General features: G+C 39.1%; 1 protein-coding gene across 1 annotated transcript in view; it reads right to left on the bottom strand.

Annotated features, from left to right (window-relative positions):
• Positions 1-12,129, bottom strand: part of psme4b (proteasome activator subunit 4b) — a gene marked incomplete at its 5' end in the record, with an annotated part of 39,065 nt that extends 26,936 nt beyond the window's left edge. The window contains 15 exons of the mRNA XM_079261196.1: positions 654-804; positions 1,027-1,091; positions 3,038-3,127; positions 3,483-3,669; positions 3,788-3,874; positions 4,604-4,782; positions 4,912-5,004; positions 5,099-5,221; positions 5,332-5,406; positions 5,914-5,977; positions 6,551-6,700; positions 6,870-6,914; positions 8,529-8,645; positions 11,363-11,503; positions 11,936-12,129. Of these exons, the coding sequence (XP_079117322.1) occupies positions 654-804; positions 1,027-1,091; positions 3,038-3,127; positions 3,483-3,669; positions 3,788-3,874; positions 4,604-4,782; positions 4,912-5,004; positions 5,099-5,221; positions 5,332-5,406; positions 5,914-5,977; positions 6,551-6,700; positions 6,870-6,914; positions 8,529-8,645; positions 11,363-11,503; positions 11,936-12,129 (1,761 nt within the window). The remainder of the gene's footprint in view (positions 1-653; positions 805-1,026; positions 1,092-3,037; positions 3,128-3,482; positions 3,670-3,787; positions 3,875-4,603; positions 4,783-4,911; positions 5,005-5,098; positions 5,222-5,331; positions 5,407-5,913; positions 5,978-6,550; positions 6,701-6,869; positions 6,915-8,528; positions 8,646-11,362; positions 11,504-11,935) is intronic.
• Between the last annotated feature and the right edge of the window lie 3,592 nt (positions 12,130-15,721).

The following is a 15,721-nucleotide window of genomic DNA, read 5'->3' on the forward strand; positions in this document are numbered from 1 at the left end:
ATAATAAAATATATTACCTTCAAAGATAAAAGATTTGACTATTTAATGAGATTCAACCAAAAGAAACTGTTGGGTACCAGTCATTTGTAACACTGAATAAGAAACTTAATTTCAGATCAAATGCTCATTACATAGTTACTGCTTTGCTTTTTTTTATTCTAAAACTGGAGCTGCTGTGATGCACAAAGATCGGCTTAAAGAATCATCATCATTCACACAGCAGAAGGACAGCAGCTTCTAAAAGTATTGCACTGTTTTAAGTGGCCGCAATCAACTCTGGTATTCATCAGTGAATAATCACTTGACCCAAGTCATGTCCACGTATTCTAACCAACATCAACAGATAATGTGCTGCCTGCGGACAGACACAATCCTGCAACTGTCATCACATTTTAATTCAAGCCTAACAGACATTAATCTCTTTCGCAAAACAACCAAATGGCTCCTTCTTTGACAAGAACTCAGGTGCTCACAGTAGACAGGATCCCATTGCTCAAAGCTGACTGGGAAAATGACTTTCTAAGCTCTTAAAGGTTTGCAGCCTACATTACAAACTGATAAAGATATGTTTAGCGGAGCTCAGACTACAGTGAAGCGTTATCTTTAAGATAAGTGCATATGTGTAGCAGTGTGGGACTGTATTTATGCACTACCTTGTATATTTCTGTGGAGCACTGTGTTAAGATCGTGCTAACAGTGGAGGAGAGCCCAAGCTCCACCAGGCTCTCCAAATGAGTCTGGGTATCTGTTTCCGTCTCATCTCTCGTCTGTTCCAGCGTACTGCTGTCTATCAGCGCAAAACACCTGCAAAAAAAGCACACAAGGACACACAAAAACACACAAACTCACACTTAAAACACTTGTCAGAGATGAAAATGTCAACAGCTTTATGATTAAAAAGCTAAAAATCCAGTTTTACTTGAGAGGCAGAGAGTCTGGTGCATTTCAAACAGGAAGACACATTCGCATTCAGACACTTACAACAAAGCTTCACAGTGACAATCTGACTTGCTAATTTATCTCTACCTGTCCAGGAACTGCAGAACGAAGTCTTCAAACCCGGCTGAGGCAGAGCACAGATTTTTCTCAATCTGCAGGGGAGAAATGTGGATGACGTGTTTGTACAATATCAATGCGCTTTGCTTTATTTATGCTTTTGTTTTGTTTTTTAAACAAGGCGATAAGAAGGGGACTAAACATTTTTCAATGTATATTCTGGAAAATACTTTTGATGGAGCAAAGCTATAAGACACAGATCATCATTTTCTAGGCACTGTATATCCAACATGCTCATCTACAACGATGAACTTTGTGCAATGACCAAAAGAAAAAGCTCAGAAATAAAAGTAGGTTAAATGAATTTTCTCTGGAGAGTGGCCATGGTTCTCCTTTCAGATTTGGTGAGAGGTTTGGAGAGGAAAACCCCATCCTCCTCCACACTGTGGAGAGCCAGCAACTTCTTTTAAGGGGTCTAACAGACAAAACCATCTGGGAGGATGCTGCATGGCTGACCCCAGAAAAACTGGAAGGATTAAATCTCCCAGCTGGCCTGGAAGGGATAGCCATTGTTTGTCCCTAGGATATGGAGGAGATGGTTAGCTGAGCACAAAAGCTGGAACAAGAGAGAAACAGCTGGTCTGGCACTAGCGTATCACTGAGAGGAAAATCAACCACATGATGTTTTTACATCTTGTGCTTTATCCAGATTAAAAAAAGAAGAGAGGCAGATAAACAGCTAGTGGTGACATTTATTCTGTTGCTTGGCATTTGTTGCTTATTTAGATCCCAGATCCCAGAAAGCTCCCATACTTTTTCCTAAACTGAGTATATTCACTAATGTTTTAGAAGAAAAATGAGTGTATTTCCTGAAACTTAAGAAGCAAAAACATAAACTCAAATTAAATAAAAACTACAAAACTTTAAAAACTGTTTAGAACAGTTTTTGAAACATTTCCCAGTTTCTAAGGAAGGACCATGGCAATGAGGTGTTAATGTTATGGCATGGACAGAAGTTCATGGATCACACATCTGTATGACCACAACAAGGCAGGAAAAGGAAAACATTCAGAGCAATTATTAGTAACATTTTTAAAAGCCAAAAAAAAAGTATGAGAAGTGTGTGTATATGTCTCAGTTATGATTGTAATATGATCATTTAATGCATTTACTGAAATGCCAATGTTTTTGCTTTCCAAAGTTTGAAGTCATACATGAGTGGCACGAACATTTAGCACTGACATTGATTGACATTTCTACCTTGGAGTTGCTGCGTATCGATCGCAGTCTCAAAAATATGGATTACCAGACAGACAGTGATGAAATTTCACCACACAGCAAAGCTGCTGCATCTAACTGGACCCTTCTTCTTATTGCCGTATGATAAAAGGAAAGGGAATCTATTTACTTATTTAATCATTTCATATTTATCCATTTGTTCTATAAATTCTTGCATCAGGACAAGTTTTTTGTTGAAATGACACATCTTAAATCTCGAGGTGATGGACTGACACAAACACTGGAGCTTGCTCTGCTGAAGATGCACATTCATGAACTTGCTATTTGCACAAGATAACCTAAACATTTATGTTTAAAATATTTTTTATATTGTTTTGAGTCTTTGAGTTTTGAATTATTTCTTATTGTATTTTTACATTTGTTTCTTATTTGACTGCTGTGTAATTTAAATATGAGATAGTTAAAGCACTTTGGGCAGCATGAACTGAGATCCCTGGTTGAAGTGGATAAGATGGGGACAAGGCTAAACCTGTTCACAAATTTACAAATATTTAATTGAAAGTAACATATAAGCCATTTCAAGCCATAAAGACATCACTTTCATGGGAGTAAAATTCAAAATTTGTCATTTTCACAATGAGAATACAATGGGTTGTACAGTAGTATAATGCTGATAGTTTGTACCAGATGCTACTTTGAGTGAGAACCTGGAGGGTAAACACTACAGTTTAAGTAGCTTTAGGTCAGAAACTTCACTTAATCTTATTTGTGAATGAATCATAAAAGTGGGTTTGGTGTGTACCTCTGTGAGATCTGTGTACTGAGAGGGAGCAGATGAGCAGTCCACTAAAGGCACCAGAGTGGTGAAGGTGGTGATGAACTGGAATGTTATCTGGACAGAGAAACACAACAGATCAATTTACATCATCCAACATGATCGCGGCCGATGATAGATAACTCACTACATGAGATTTTTCAAAGGCCTTCATTTATTCTGTTGTGGTAATTAATATCGTGTGGGAAAAAATGAGCACAGCAGAACAGGAACCGATCTATTTTACTAATCAAGCAGGCAACTGAGCCACATTAATTGTGACTTTTTCAAACTGAGATATTCATTCCACTTTCAGGAATAATTAATAGGACATACCTGAGCCTACAACAAGGGGAATTCAATCAGCAAGAGCTCTATTGTCTACTTGTCTAACAATCTTTCTTCATTACTAATCAGCACACTTATTACTCACCATGCACTTGCTGAAGTCGTTGGGGTCCACCCCTGGGAGAGAGCCCATAAGCAGTGGAAGCACGTGTGCACGGCCTTCTGGGTAATGGTTGTTAGGTGAAACCAGGCTGCGTGCCATGCCAATCATGCAGCTCAGAGTAGCAGTGAGGGTGTGTGGCTCAGTCAGGGTTTCCATTGCTGCATAAGTCCTGTTACACACATCATGGGCAAGAAAATGATTTTAAAAAAAAAAGTGACATGATTCATTAAAAGTTTATGAGTTCACTTTCAGTCAAATATGAACATGAATTTATTTGTAAGTCTTACTTCTCAAGTACAGGTGGTATGGCCAGTTCTGGGGTAAGGAGAGCCAGGTTCTGAAGAGCATAGGCCGCATCTGTGCTGCCAGTTTTACTGCAAATAACCAGAAGAGGGCACATGAATGTATGGCATACAGGGCAGTTCAACAACAAGGACACTCAGAGAGATAATCAGAGATGACCTGTCTTTGTCCAGATTAGGCTCATGGCTGAGTTTGTGCAACGACTCACCAATTGGACCCAGCAGTTGTGTTCATCAGCTGCTTACATGTTTATACCCAAGTAAAAAAAAAAACAAACTAGCAGACAAGTTGCATGTGGAAAGTGCCCACCCTTTTGACTAATGCACCTAATGATTTTTGAGCTGCAACTTTCTAAATCTCATAATTATAGCTATGGTTTTTAGCATATTCGATGAGGAGGCTTTATTGAGAAGATGGAAATTCTTGAGATTTTATTTATTATATTAAAATCTTACTAAAAAAGAGAGAAAGTTTGAGAAAATCCTGATCATTATTGTTTCCAAATAAGACTACGGAGAGGTCAAGACAACACAGCTAAAAACTCACACGTCCACACATACTGAAACCTATGATGTCACATGTATACTACTAGTCAAAAGTTTGGACATATTAACAACCATACTTTTGCTTGTTTCCAGTGTTGAAATTTTGACTTTGCAATAATAGATTTATGCTTCACTGCGTCACTTTTACTGCATAATTTCTTTTTTAAAAAAAAAGGATTTGGTCAACAGTTTTTCTGTATCTTATCAAAATGAGCTTCCACAAGCAGATTAAAATGCTTTATCAGCATGCAATACCTGAACATGGCCAGCAGGGCGGCTCCAGTGAGGCTGCGGGTGAACTCCTGCAGGTCTGCATCAGTCAGTCTCTGCAACTCAGGAACCAGCGTGATCCAGCTGGGTGCCGCGTGACGCTCCCGGTGCACGCGCCGCACGACGCTGGCAGGGAGACGCTGAAGCAGCCGCATCAGTCGAGACTGAAGGCACACATTAGCGTTATCACACAGAGACACACTCAGGTAGTCCACTGTTAGCAGATCCAGCCAAGTTCTGAACAACAGGTTGTAAATCAAAGACGTGTGTATGAATGAAAGGAAGTAACAGACCTGCCAGCGACCGTGATTGGAAGGATGGTAGAAGGAGGCTATGCTGCTGAAGAGACAGGTCAGTTCTTTCTGTGCAGGGTTTCCTGGTCCACCCTAGAGAGATTTTGATAACTTGATGTCAAATAAAGACTATATCATGTGTTTTTAAACAGATTTTTTAATGAAAAAAATCTGAAAACATTCATACCAGAAGAGCTGTGATCCATAACACCAAGTATCCAATGTCATAGGAGTTGGTAAGATACCTCGGTGCCACCATCTGACTGACTCCAACTGGAAGGTTCAGACTGCGCAGGATTCTGGTGAAGATCTACTCACACACAAACAATATTTTCCCTTTCCACACATGGTCCAGTAATACTGAGTAAAACACATTTAAAAGTTCACTTGTGGATCCCCATAATTCTGCTAATGACTCACTGTGGGAATATAAGGAGTCCAGTCCACGTAGCCGATGTTATCGTTGGCAAGGCGAGCAAACAGGTTCACAAGGTGCTGCAAGACAACATCAGGAAAACAATCACTGCGAGCCCTTGGAGCGCTCCCAGAAGTGAAGTCTGCCATTGCAAGAATTAAATATAGCCGTTTAAAAAAACATAGACGGATGTTCAGAAGGGGAGGATGTGTGTTGAGCCAGGGCCGCTGTGGGCCTCAGAGCTAAAAGCAAAGGTAGCAATGGAAACGCTTATCTTCACTCTGAGTGGAAACTGACAATGCTGAAAGAACATTTCAATCATCGCCACCAGGAAATGGTGAAAGTGTGTCATTCCAAATTACTCAAGCCAATTTTGGCGAGAAAGGAAAGCTGCATGATCCACTGCTCCATAAAGAAAATAGTTTGAAAAATAAACCAAAGGAAATTTGAAAAGTGATATTTTTGTTCATTTCAGCTTAATGTTAATTTCCTTTGGCATTAAGAATTTCCCTTCTAAGCCAATGACGTGTTTGCAGTAGTACGTGTGTGTGTGTGTGTGTGTGTGTGTGTGTGTGTGAGAGGCTCACCCCTTCCCAGCTTGGCTGGTTTTGCACTGACATCCAAAGATTCATTAATTCATCAAACCACAACCTGAAAACACACAAACACACACACAAAAAAACATCAGATTAACTCAACAGCGCACACACCTGAGGCTAAGTTCCCCTCATTTATCTCCAGTTCCCCAAAACATGAACTCATTTTCTCCCCTGTATAGTCTGGAGGTGAGAGCGACAAAATGAAATGGAAAAATAGAGTATTAAAGATGATGTATTGTGGAAAGTGCAGAAACTGCTTATGAATCCAAGAGTAAATCCAGACAAATAGCTTGCAAAAGAGTGGACACAATGAAGAATGCACTGAAAGCTGTGAAGAGACTTGGCCCCTGCAGCACAAGCATGACAAGTACAGAGAGAAAGCAAAGATTTTCCAAGAAGAAAAACTATATTGTTTTCAGGTGCAAAGGTGTAAATGGTTGAGTCTTAAAACGTGGTTGTCTATGAGTCAGAACTGTTTGAAGTACTAAATAAATAGTTTCATGTGGGTCTGCAACATGTTTTGTTGTTGACTGGCCAACTTTCTAAACCCATCATCCTAACTGTGGGTCTGGACTTGGTGCATAGTACTGTTTCCAAGCAGACCCACTCCAGTCGTCCTACTCACTGGGAGCCCTGGTTGTGTTCCTCCTGGGGCATGATGGTGGGCAGGAACAGCTCCATGTTGCTGATGGCTTTCTGCATGACCACATCGAACACACACAGCAGGGGGCGCCACTCATCCAGCATCTCCTTGGTGGATGACGCGGGGAAATACCTGGGAAAAAATATCACAAAAGCACTGTCACAAAAACACAATGAGAAAGACAGACATGAGCGCACACAAGTGTGTATGGTTTTATAAACAGGGCTGGTCTACAGTACCCAGCTGAAGTAAAGATCAAAGCAAACACATTGTCTACGCAATCACAGAGGGTGACACTTACAGTCTGCAGCTTTTGATCAATGCCTTTAAAATGTGGTCCACTGAGCTGTAAACAAGCAGAAAGATAAGATGTGTGAGTCTATTTATTATTATTAAGGATAAAACTAATAATAAAATATTAGTTATGTTTAACCACGATTCCCCAATCCAAACATAAACCCTTGTACTTGAGAAACGAGTATATCGGTGAACTTTGAACAATACATTTACATTTACAATTGTAAATGTTGTTAATTTACATAAATTCTGACTCGAGTGCAGTTTTGTCTCTCATTCTGATATTTCTGATATTGCGTTCCAAGATGGTGCTCGTGCATTTGGACAAAAATTTCATGTAGCAAAAGGCAGAACCTTTTTTTAAAAAAATATTTTCACTTTGATATTTTTCTTCCCATTATCCACCCTATTACACAAACATGTTAGTGTAGCTATTACCCTATTACACAAACATGTTAGTGTAGCTATTACCCTATTACACAAACATGTTAGTGTAGCTATTACCCTATTACACAAACATGTTAGTGCAGCTATTACCCTATTACACAAACATGTTAGTGTAGCTATTACCCTATTACACAAACATGTTAGTGTAGCTATTACCCTATTACACAAACATGTTAGTGTAGCTATTACCCTATTACACAAACATGTTAGTGCAGCTATTACCCTATTACACAAACATGTTAGTGTAGCTATTACCCTATTACACAAACATGTTAGTGCAGCTATTACCCTATTACACAAACATGTTAGTGTAGCTATTACCCTATTACACAAACATGTTAGTGTAGCTATTACCCTATTACACAAACATGTTAGTGTAGCTATTACCCTATTACACAAACATGTTAGTGTAGCTATTACCCTATTACACAAACATGTTAGTGTAGCTATTACCCTATTACACAAACATGTTAGTGTAGCTATTACCCTATTACACAAACATGTTTGTGTAATAGGATAATAGCTAAAATTTCCAGCCCCACCAACTCAACCTTGGGTAGTTGTGAAAATACAAACCCTACTGTTTATGTAGTTTCTGTGTCAATTTTTTTTTTAATTATTGTTTTTTACTAAGGAAGATTAATCAATATGAGCAAAACATCCCAAACATTGTAAGAATGTAAGAAGTCAATTACCGTAGATAATTATTAAGTAAGGGTTTAAATATGGTAAAAAAAAAAACTCCAGATCATAGTTTCAAATACTGACACAATGCTCTTTGGGATGCAACGCACATTTGTTGTTGCAGAACTACAAGACACTTAATTTATCCTTCACCTGTACGCTGACAAGCCACAACTCCTATTTAAACACAACCCCAGACCAAGACGAAGAGGTTTGTTGTGCACCGGCAGCACAAACCCCTGTGAAATGATCATGTGAGCTTTTAGGGATGATTTTCTTTCTTCTTGACAAGGAGCACACCGGCTGTTCGGCTTTGTTTCCAATCTGTAAGCTCAGCTTGGCAGCTTCATATTTACTTCACTCACAGTTGAATGTCATTAATCTTCTTATCGAACCGTGGTAGAAAGATGGCATCAGTATATTTCCAATAATCAATCTTATCTCTGAAAGCAGATTGATATTCCTCATACGGTCTGGGAAAGAAGCATTTTTGAGTTAAAAAAAAAAAACAGATAAAGGTTAAACCACATACTTGGGGAACCAGATGAGCCCTAGGTGCTCAGTTTTGGAGTAGATGACTCTCTCGTAGAGATCATAGAGCGGTCGCCATGGCAACTGTAGGTCGTCCCTTGAGAGTAGTTCCTTCTTCCTGTTTGGGAGGGAAAAAGTCAGTCATCAGCCTGTTTGTAAGGCTTTTGCTTCACATCAGGAAGGTTCTTAGATATGCACAGCTGTGAAAAACTCCCCTGATGGTAAAAATCACATGTTGAGGCGAGAGCCTACATGACGTTTCAAAGAGTATGTAATCATGGGAAAATGAGTCGCTGCCTCACAAGCTGCGCTCAGCCTGACGGCTGACAACTTCCAGGCAAACACAGGACACTGATTCTTTATAGGCAATAAAGCAGAACTGGACTGACAACTGCAGGCATTAGCAAGTAGCCTGAATAAGCTTGGCTGGTTTAAAGCATTCCCAATCCAAGCCACCTGTATGTGCTTTCACTGAGAAAGAGGCACATTTAAGATTGGTAAGGAAATGTAAGTCTTTTTTTTTTTTTTAGTTTTTCAAACAGCCAGTTAAGCCTTCAGATTTCACACAAAATGGTGATCCGCTGGGGAGTACTTCATAAGCCTCAAAATGGAGCTTTTTTTTTTTTTTATCCCCAAGAGAACTTGCATGCGTTCTTTGTCCTCCATTACTAAGTTATTTGTAAAAATCACAGTTTTTATGGGATTAAGCTTCAGAGTAAGGTTGAGAATCCCTACGCTAGAGAGTAGACACAATTTCCACAACCACACAACACTCTTGTCACTTCCTTTTTTATTCATCTAACAGTGATGGAACAGACTCTCATTGGGGGAATTTGAAAAAGAATAGACAATCGGGGAAATGGCTGTGAAATGCGAAGGTTGGTACAAGAAGCCCACCGAGACCTGATGCTTTATGGTAAGTATAAAATTCAGCGCTTAGCTGTGAGAGCCGGCACTTAATATAACCCAGATCTTTCTCTTTTCATCTAATGGAAAACACTCAGACAAATGACATCTACATAAAGATGCTGTTTTCTGATGGATGTGCAAATCATGGGAACCACCAAAGACAAATTGGAACTGATGAATGGGACGATCTTGGAGACTATCAGACTGTTGCTGGAGGAGTGACAGATCAGATCGAGGAGACAAAGGCAGAGTTAGAAAACAGGTCATGGCTTAAAGATGCATAAATGTACTGTACAGCCAACATTCTTCACTTTTTACTTGCTGCGAGTGTGTCTGATTGGGTGCACATGTTAGTTTATGGATATTCATTTCTTGTAGATGAAGTGTCTCTATGTTGCAGTTGAGCTCATTTCACATGGAAAAATTGACAATCTGACTTTACTGGCAGAAGTAGAGTAAAATAAAAAAAAAAAAACATAAAAACACAGCTGTTGCGTTTGGTCACTAAACAGAAAATTTCCTTTCTAACAATTACTTCATTGAAATGCCCATTTGAGAGTCAACGAGCTAAAGTTTTTCCGATGCGTTAACCCTTCCAAAAAAGCAGCGCTTAGTCATTAATCATCACACGAGCTGCGGAATTCATTTTGTGACCCACAGAAAGGGTGCTGATTGTTAACTGGACTAAATCACCTCATTGTACACACAGTAGCAAGCAGCAACTCTCCCCTTGACCACCTACACTATTAAAATCCTGCTCAACTGTCAATAACAATCTAATGGTGACATTGGTTTGATCTTTAGTGGCATTTATGAATAATGGAGCATTTCAGAATTAATCTGCTTCGTTCATCGCATAATGACTGAAGTCATGTCCAGTTTAAGGAACAATTCAGAGCTTTACAACTACAGTAATGTGACAAAACTATGATTACAGATCTGCTAAAATGTAAGTTGCAGTTGTAGTCTCAGGTTTTGACGTGTCCTGTACATGAAATGTGGCATACAAATAAACCTGCCTCGCCTTATGAATTGTGAATTTTATTTTCAACTTGTTAAAAGAAACTGTGGTTTTCTATTGTCTTTATGTGACAAACACATTAAACTTCACTGTGTTTGTTTATTGAAATATGAATAAAAGGAATTAATAATGTGCACAAACTGGATATCATTATATTTAATCCCCAAACTGGAATAAAGGGACATAAACAAAATGTATCCATGCTTAGTGTGGACATATGGCCGTTAGAGAACTTGCCAGAAGGGTACCAGGACATAACTAATAACAAACTGGTTTAGTTTTTACTAATTTAAAGCAATGCATTCATATTTTACTGCCACTAACAGCTGACTTAATCTTGGTAATAAACTAAATGTGGATGGCACTCTTAGTTTTTGCCGTGGCTCTCTGAATTATTTGCTTCTGTGTCTTTCTGAGCCCTTCAGGCTGCTTGAGTCTATCAGTGGCTGTCCTCCAAATGTCACGGGGGTAAGTAAGAAATCCACTTTAACCTGTCATGTGACGACAATCAGTATACCTCTATTAGCACAGTGATATTTACCAACAGGGCTTTTCTCTGATCTCATTATACTAACAGGAAGGCCAAGTGAGGCTTATTCTTGGGAGTTCAGCTTTTTAGGGTTGAAGTATCATGTCATCATTTAACAGGTATACATTTATTTCACAGTGCTTCATTATGACTGGTTCATCCATGCAGCATCCACACACACACACACACACGCTTCTCCGAAGTTATAACTAGTCCTCGGGGACCCCAAGGTAGTCCCAGGCCAAGTATGCAATCCTTTCAGTAATGATCAGGGTCTGCCCCCGGGGTCTGCAGCACAGAGAGGCTTCCCTTAGGGACAGCATATGTTTGTGTTAGTGTGTGTGTGTGTGTGTGTGTAAATTGGTGTGAAACCCACTTGAGAAGCTGAATGAGCAGCCTGGCGTAGCATTGCATCATGTGCGGTTCCAAGTTGGGGAGAGTGACCAACTCATAGAGGAGCTTGATGAAGAGGATGTGGTCCTCTTTGCTGAATTTCCGGCCATACAGCTTTAGAAACCTGAGTGTGAGAAAAGCGACCATCAACGAGCAGCTGGTTATTTCCGCTGCGGTCCGTCTTGTCATACCACAGAAAACACACAGCTTCAGTGATCCACTATCTCACCATGAGACCTTGACTGACTGCACTGAACTTGAGCTGGACAGTGATGCTCCACTGAGGCAGACACATCAATGACACCATGGGATTGCTTTTAAATACCCATTAAAAAGTATTCTTATTTGACATTTGCTTACACCTAAAGGACGTGATATTCCTGCTTTGGAGACTCTTAGAGTCAACAGACAGGTGAGACTTTTACGCATTTTGCCAAACTGTACAGGAGAGGCATTTATTTAACTGTGGGAACTAGTTTATAACAGTGCAGAGTCACCAATGACAGTGAACTTTGGGAGTGGTCCATTTATAAACATAAATAAAATAAACACTCACGAGAAGAGCTTTCTGGTCCAAAAAGCAACCCCGGGCCACAGCTCCCTGAGGAGAACAGCTCTGCAAAGGTTGGCTTTGATCTCCGCCAACAATTCCGTGGCCTCCCGGTCCAGCCGCTCAGAGTAAGGCAGCAGGCCGTTGTACACGATCTCCTTCTGAGGTATAAACCCCCCCATATCCCCATCCACAGTCATATTCGCACTATCGTTCAGGTCACTTTCCTGTTGTATCCCGCGCGTAAGACTAATGAACGTTGCGCTTTCTGGAAAGTGCGCTGCCGAAGTTAGAGGGCATAATCCGCTGCGTCCAGCAACCGGGTGGAAAGTATGTCACGCTAATTGAGCTGGTCAAAGCCCTGAGTGCAGACGACGGAGCCTGTTCCGCTCCGGTCTGCAATGTCAAGCGCAGAATTACACACACACACACACACACACACACACACACACACACACATCACAAAGACATCATCTGCCGCTGGGGCGCAACGAGGTCGCGCGCTGGTGCTCCACGGGGGGTTGTGGGAAATGAGTTGCCCAAGGGTTCTGTTGGAAAGGGAGAGTTACTCTTAAGTCAAGCTTTGATTTCAGCACAGCTGAGCTCAATAACAAGGAGCTTTGATAGAATAACACTTTCATGTGTGTCCTATAGGCGCGCGTTTAGTTCGAACCAGGGCGCACCAAGGGTGGGCTTTAGGGTCTTTTCTCCAACAGTTTAATGTGGAAATGTCTGTTTAAAATTCCCTGGATACATATTAAAAGGGAAATACAAAACTCGTGCTTTTCAATATTTATTCTGGACAAGATCAACTTTTCTTTCAGTCCATGCGTGGTGTAGGATTTAATTGCATGGCCAAGAAGAAACAAAGCTAGTGTGGGGTGGCCAGTAGCCCTTTCTCTCTCTGTCTCTACACACACACACACACACACACACATTGATATATATATATATATATATATATATATATATATATATATATATATATATATATATATATATATATATATATATATATATATATATATATATATATATATATATATATATATATCATCTCACAAAAACTAATCACAAGCAGCTTTCATTGGAAGTGTGTGTCTGAAGCTAAAAGACATTTTTTTTTAAAACCAAACCCAAGGACAGATTTTCTACCTTTAGAGCAAATAAGCAAAAATGGACAAATAGCTCTTTTGAGTTACAACATTAGTCATAAAACCATCAGTTGCTTACAACTTACCCTTCTTGGTTGGGAAGTGGTATTACACTTGGCAACATAGTGTGTACAGAAAAGAGGAGGAGGCACTGTAATACCACAGCCATGTTTGTGTGTGCGGGTGTATGTGTCAGGAATAATTACATTTGCCACAGAAGATTCAGTGGTTGCACGAACTCATAACTCATAAATTTGGGGAGTGAATAAAGACACAGAGTTGTTGTGAAAAAAAAAATGGCCAGTGTCAGAGCAATGCTCTGTGATCAATGCATTGGTGTTATTCTAGATTAACTCCTTCTTTAATGCTGCTATTTAAAGAGGAATGAATACACCTGTTTCTTCATAAAAAATTTATGCCTATACGAGTGCTGATGCTAGCAGACTCTCTGGATGCATCATCCTGGACTACAAATCCCAGCAGTGCAATCTTTTTGCATGCTGGAGGCTAATCTGGAGACTATTTAGATGGTCTGATAACTGGATTAAAGCTCTTCTCCTGTTCTACTGACCCACTAACCCAGTGTTATTGAGACAATCTATCTATCTATCTATCTATCTATCTATCTATCTATCTATCTATCTATCTATCTATCTATCTATCTATCTATCTATCTATCTATCTATCTAACTAGTACATTTTCTCTGGCTTCTGTCTAACAAATGTTTATCCTTTTGCTTTCTTATAACACCTTCATCCCTAACCCTCTCCATTCTTGCTTTATTGTGCATCGTTCCATGTAAATCCTTTTACTTTAAGCCAGTGTAATTCTCTGGCCACTACACGCTCAGAGCAGTGCTGCAATTGCAGGATAAAGGTTGCTACACAGTGAGGGCTTAGAAAACAATGGAAAGCCCTCTGAGTTCTCTGGTTATTTTGGGAGAAATGAGGCAATTGCTGCAATTCCACTTTTCTTAAGCTGCCTGATTGCATAAAGCGCCTGGTTTCTAAACACTGCCTCAGTCTCGCTGGAGGTGTTGTTATTGCTTTTGCAGGACTACAGTGCACTGTCAAAGTTTGGGTTTCCTTTGGAATAAAAAAAAAAATCTGATCAAGGGAATAGTTAAATTAGATACAGATGGAGAGCAAAAAATAAAAATAACACATTTATCACTAAAAGGTCATTTTTTTGTTTTTTTAAAAATAAAAATTAGGTATCTTTAATGGAGGAGCTCGGCAGTGTCATGGAATGGTTTCTATGGAATTATACCAAATGGATTATAACGATGAAGTGGTAATCTGATGTAAAAAGCAAAACAAATACTGTAAATGCAAACAGTCTAACAATTTTTTGGTCAGTAATTCTTCATTACCGATTGGAACTGCTGCACAAACACTTTTACTTTATCCAACATTTTTGCTTAGAACTAAATCCAAAGTTTTATCATTGTTTTTCAGCTTTTATAACTTTTTGCCTCTTTGCAGTTATCCCATCTGGTGGTTTAATGACTTTTACATCCCCTTAATACATGCAAACTGTTTGGACAGATATATTTTATCACCCATGTGGGCAGTTGGTTAGATGATGCTGTGTGAATACTGCATCATTATCAAGAACGTTGTAGTGACATTACACTAGAACGACAGCAGTACATCATATGCTGCATTCACTTAAGCTTGGGAACCTCAGTGCTTTGGCCTGTTTGTCACTAAATATAGGTTATAATATAGCAAATGATCTGCAGTTTTTTGGAGTGTTACCTTAAGGGCCAACTCATACATCTGAAGATGCAGAAAAATTCCTGCATGGAAAACATGCTGACGACCCTGATGATCCAGAATGGACAACTTCATGAGGTGCATGGCTTTGTTCCTGAAGCTAAAGCACGGGCCTCTGACTAAAAAAAGCTTAATATTCAACAAAAATCTGTAGTAGATCTACAATGGGCTGATAAAACCAAGAATAATAAGAATGGGAGATGACTTTCAGGACAGTGTCATTATACCTTCCACACAAAGGATGTCAAATCTGTTGCTTCATCTTTTTTTCTTCTCTTTTAACTTTTGCACTGTTAAAGACTTTAGCAAAAAATTTTTCAAGCTTAAATCTTAAACTTCTGATGTATGAATTATTACAAAATAAAAAACACATTTACTCATGCAAAATTGTACATCTATAGACACGTACAGAAACACATTTCTTTGTCTTTAATATTATTTGACTTTTTTATACAATTTATTTATTTGATATATTATAGAGAAATAATTATAAAATAATATATTGGGTCATTTATATAATAGAAATAGTCTATAAAAATGGACTAGTAAAGGGGTAAAGTTGGTAATTACATGTACACGTTTGTATGAAATTTTATACTATTTTTGTTTATTCTTCAGCGAGTGGCAGTGTATTGTGTGACTCTGCTAAAGTCCACTGAAGTGGCAAAATTGCAAATATACCATCCTCACATATAAATATACTAGAAAGCAGCCTTTAAATAGGTATCCACTGTAGTGAACATGATGCTTAAAAAGGTTAAGAAAATCTGTTCCCTTTTGAAGGCATAATGAAATATATTCTGGCCTTTGGTCCTCCAAACTTTGTATGCTGTTCTACCTTCAACGCACAACCCTTAAA

The sequence above is a fragment of the Telmatherina bonti genome, assembly GCF_933228915.1.
Source record: "Telmatherina bonti genome assembly, chromosome: 21".
Lineage (NCBI taxonomy): Eukaryota > Metazoa > Chordata > Actinopteri > Atheriniformes > Telmatherinidae > Telmatherina > Telmatherina bonti.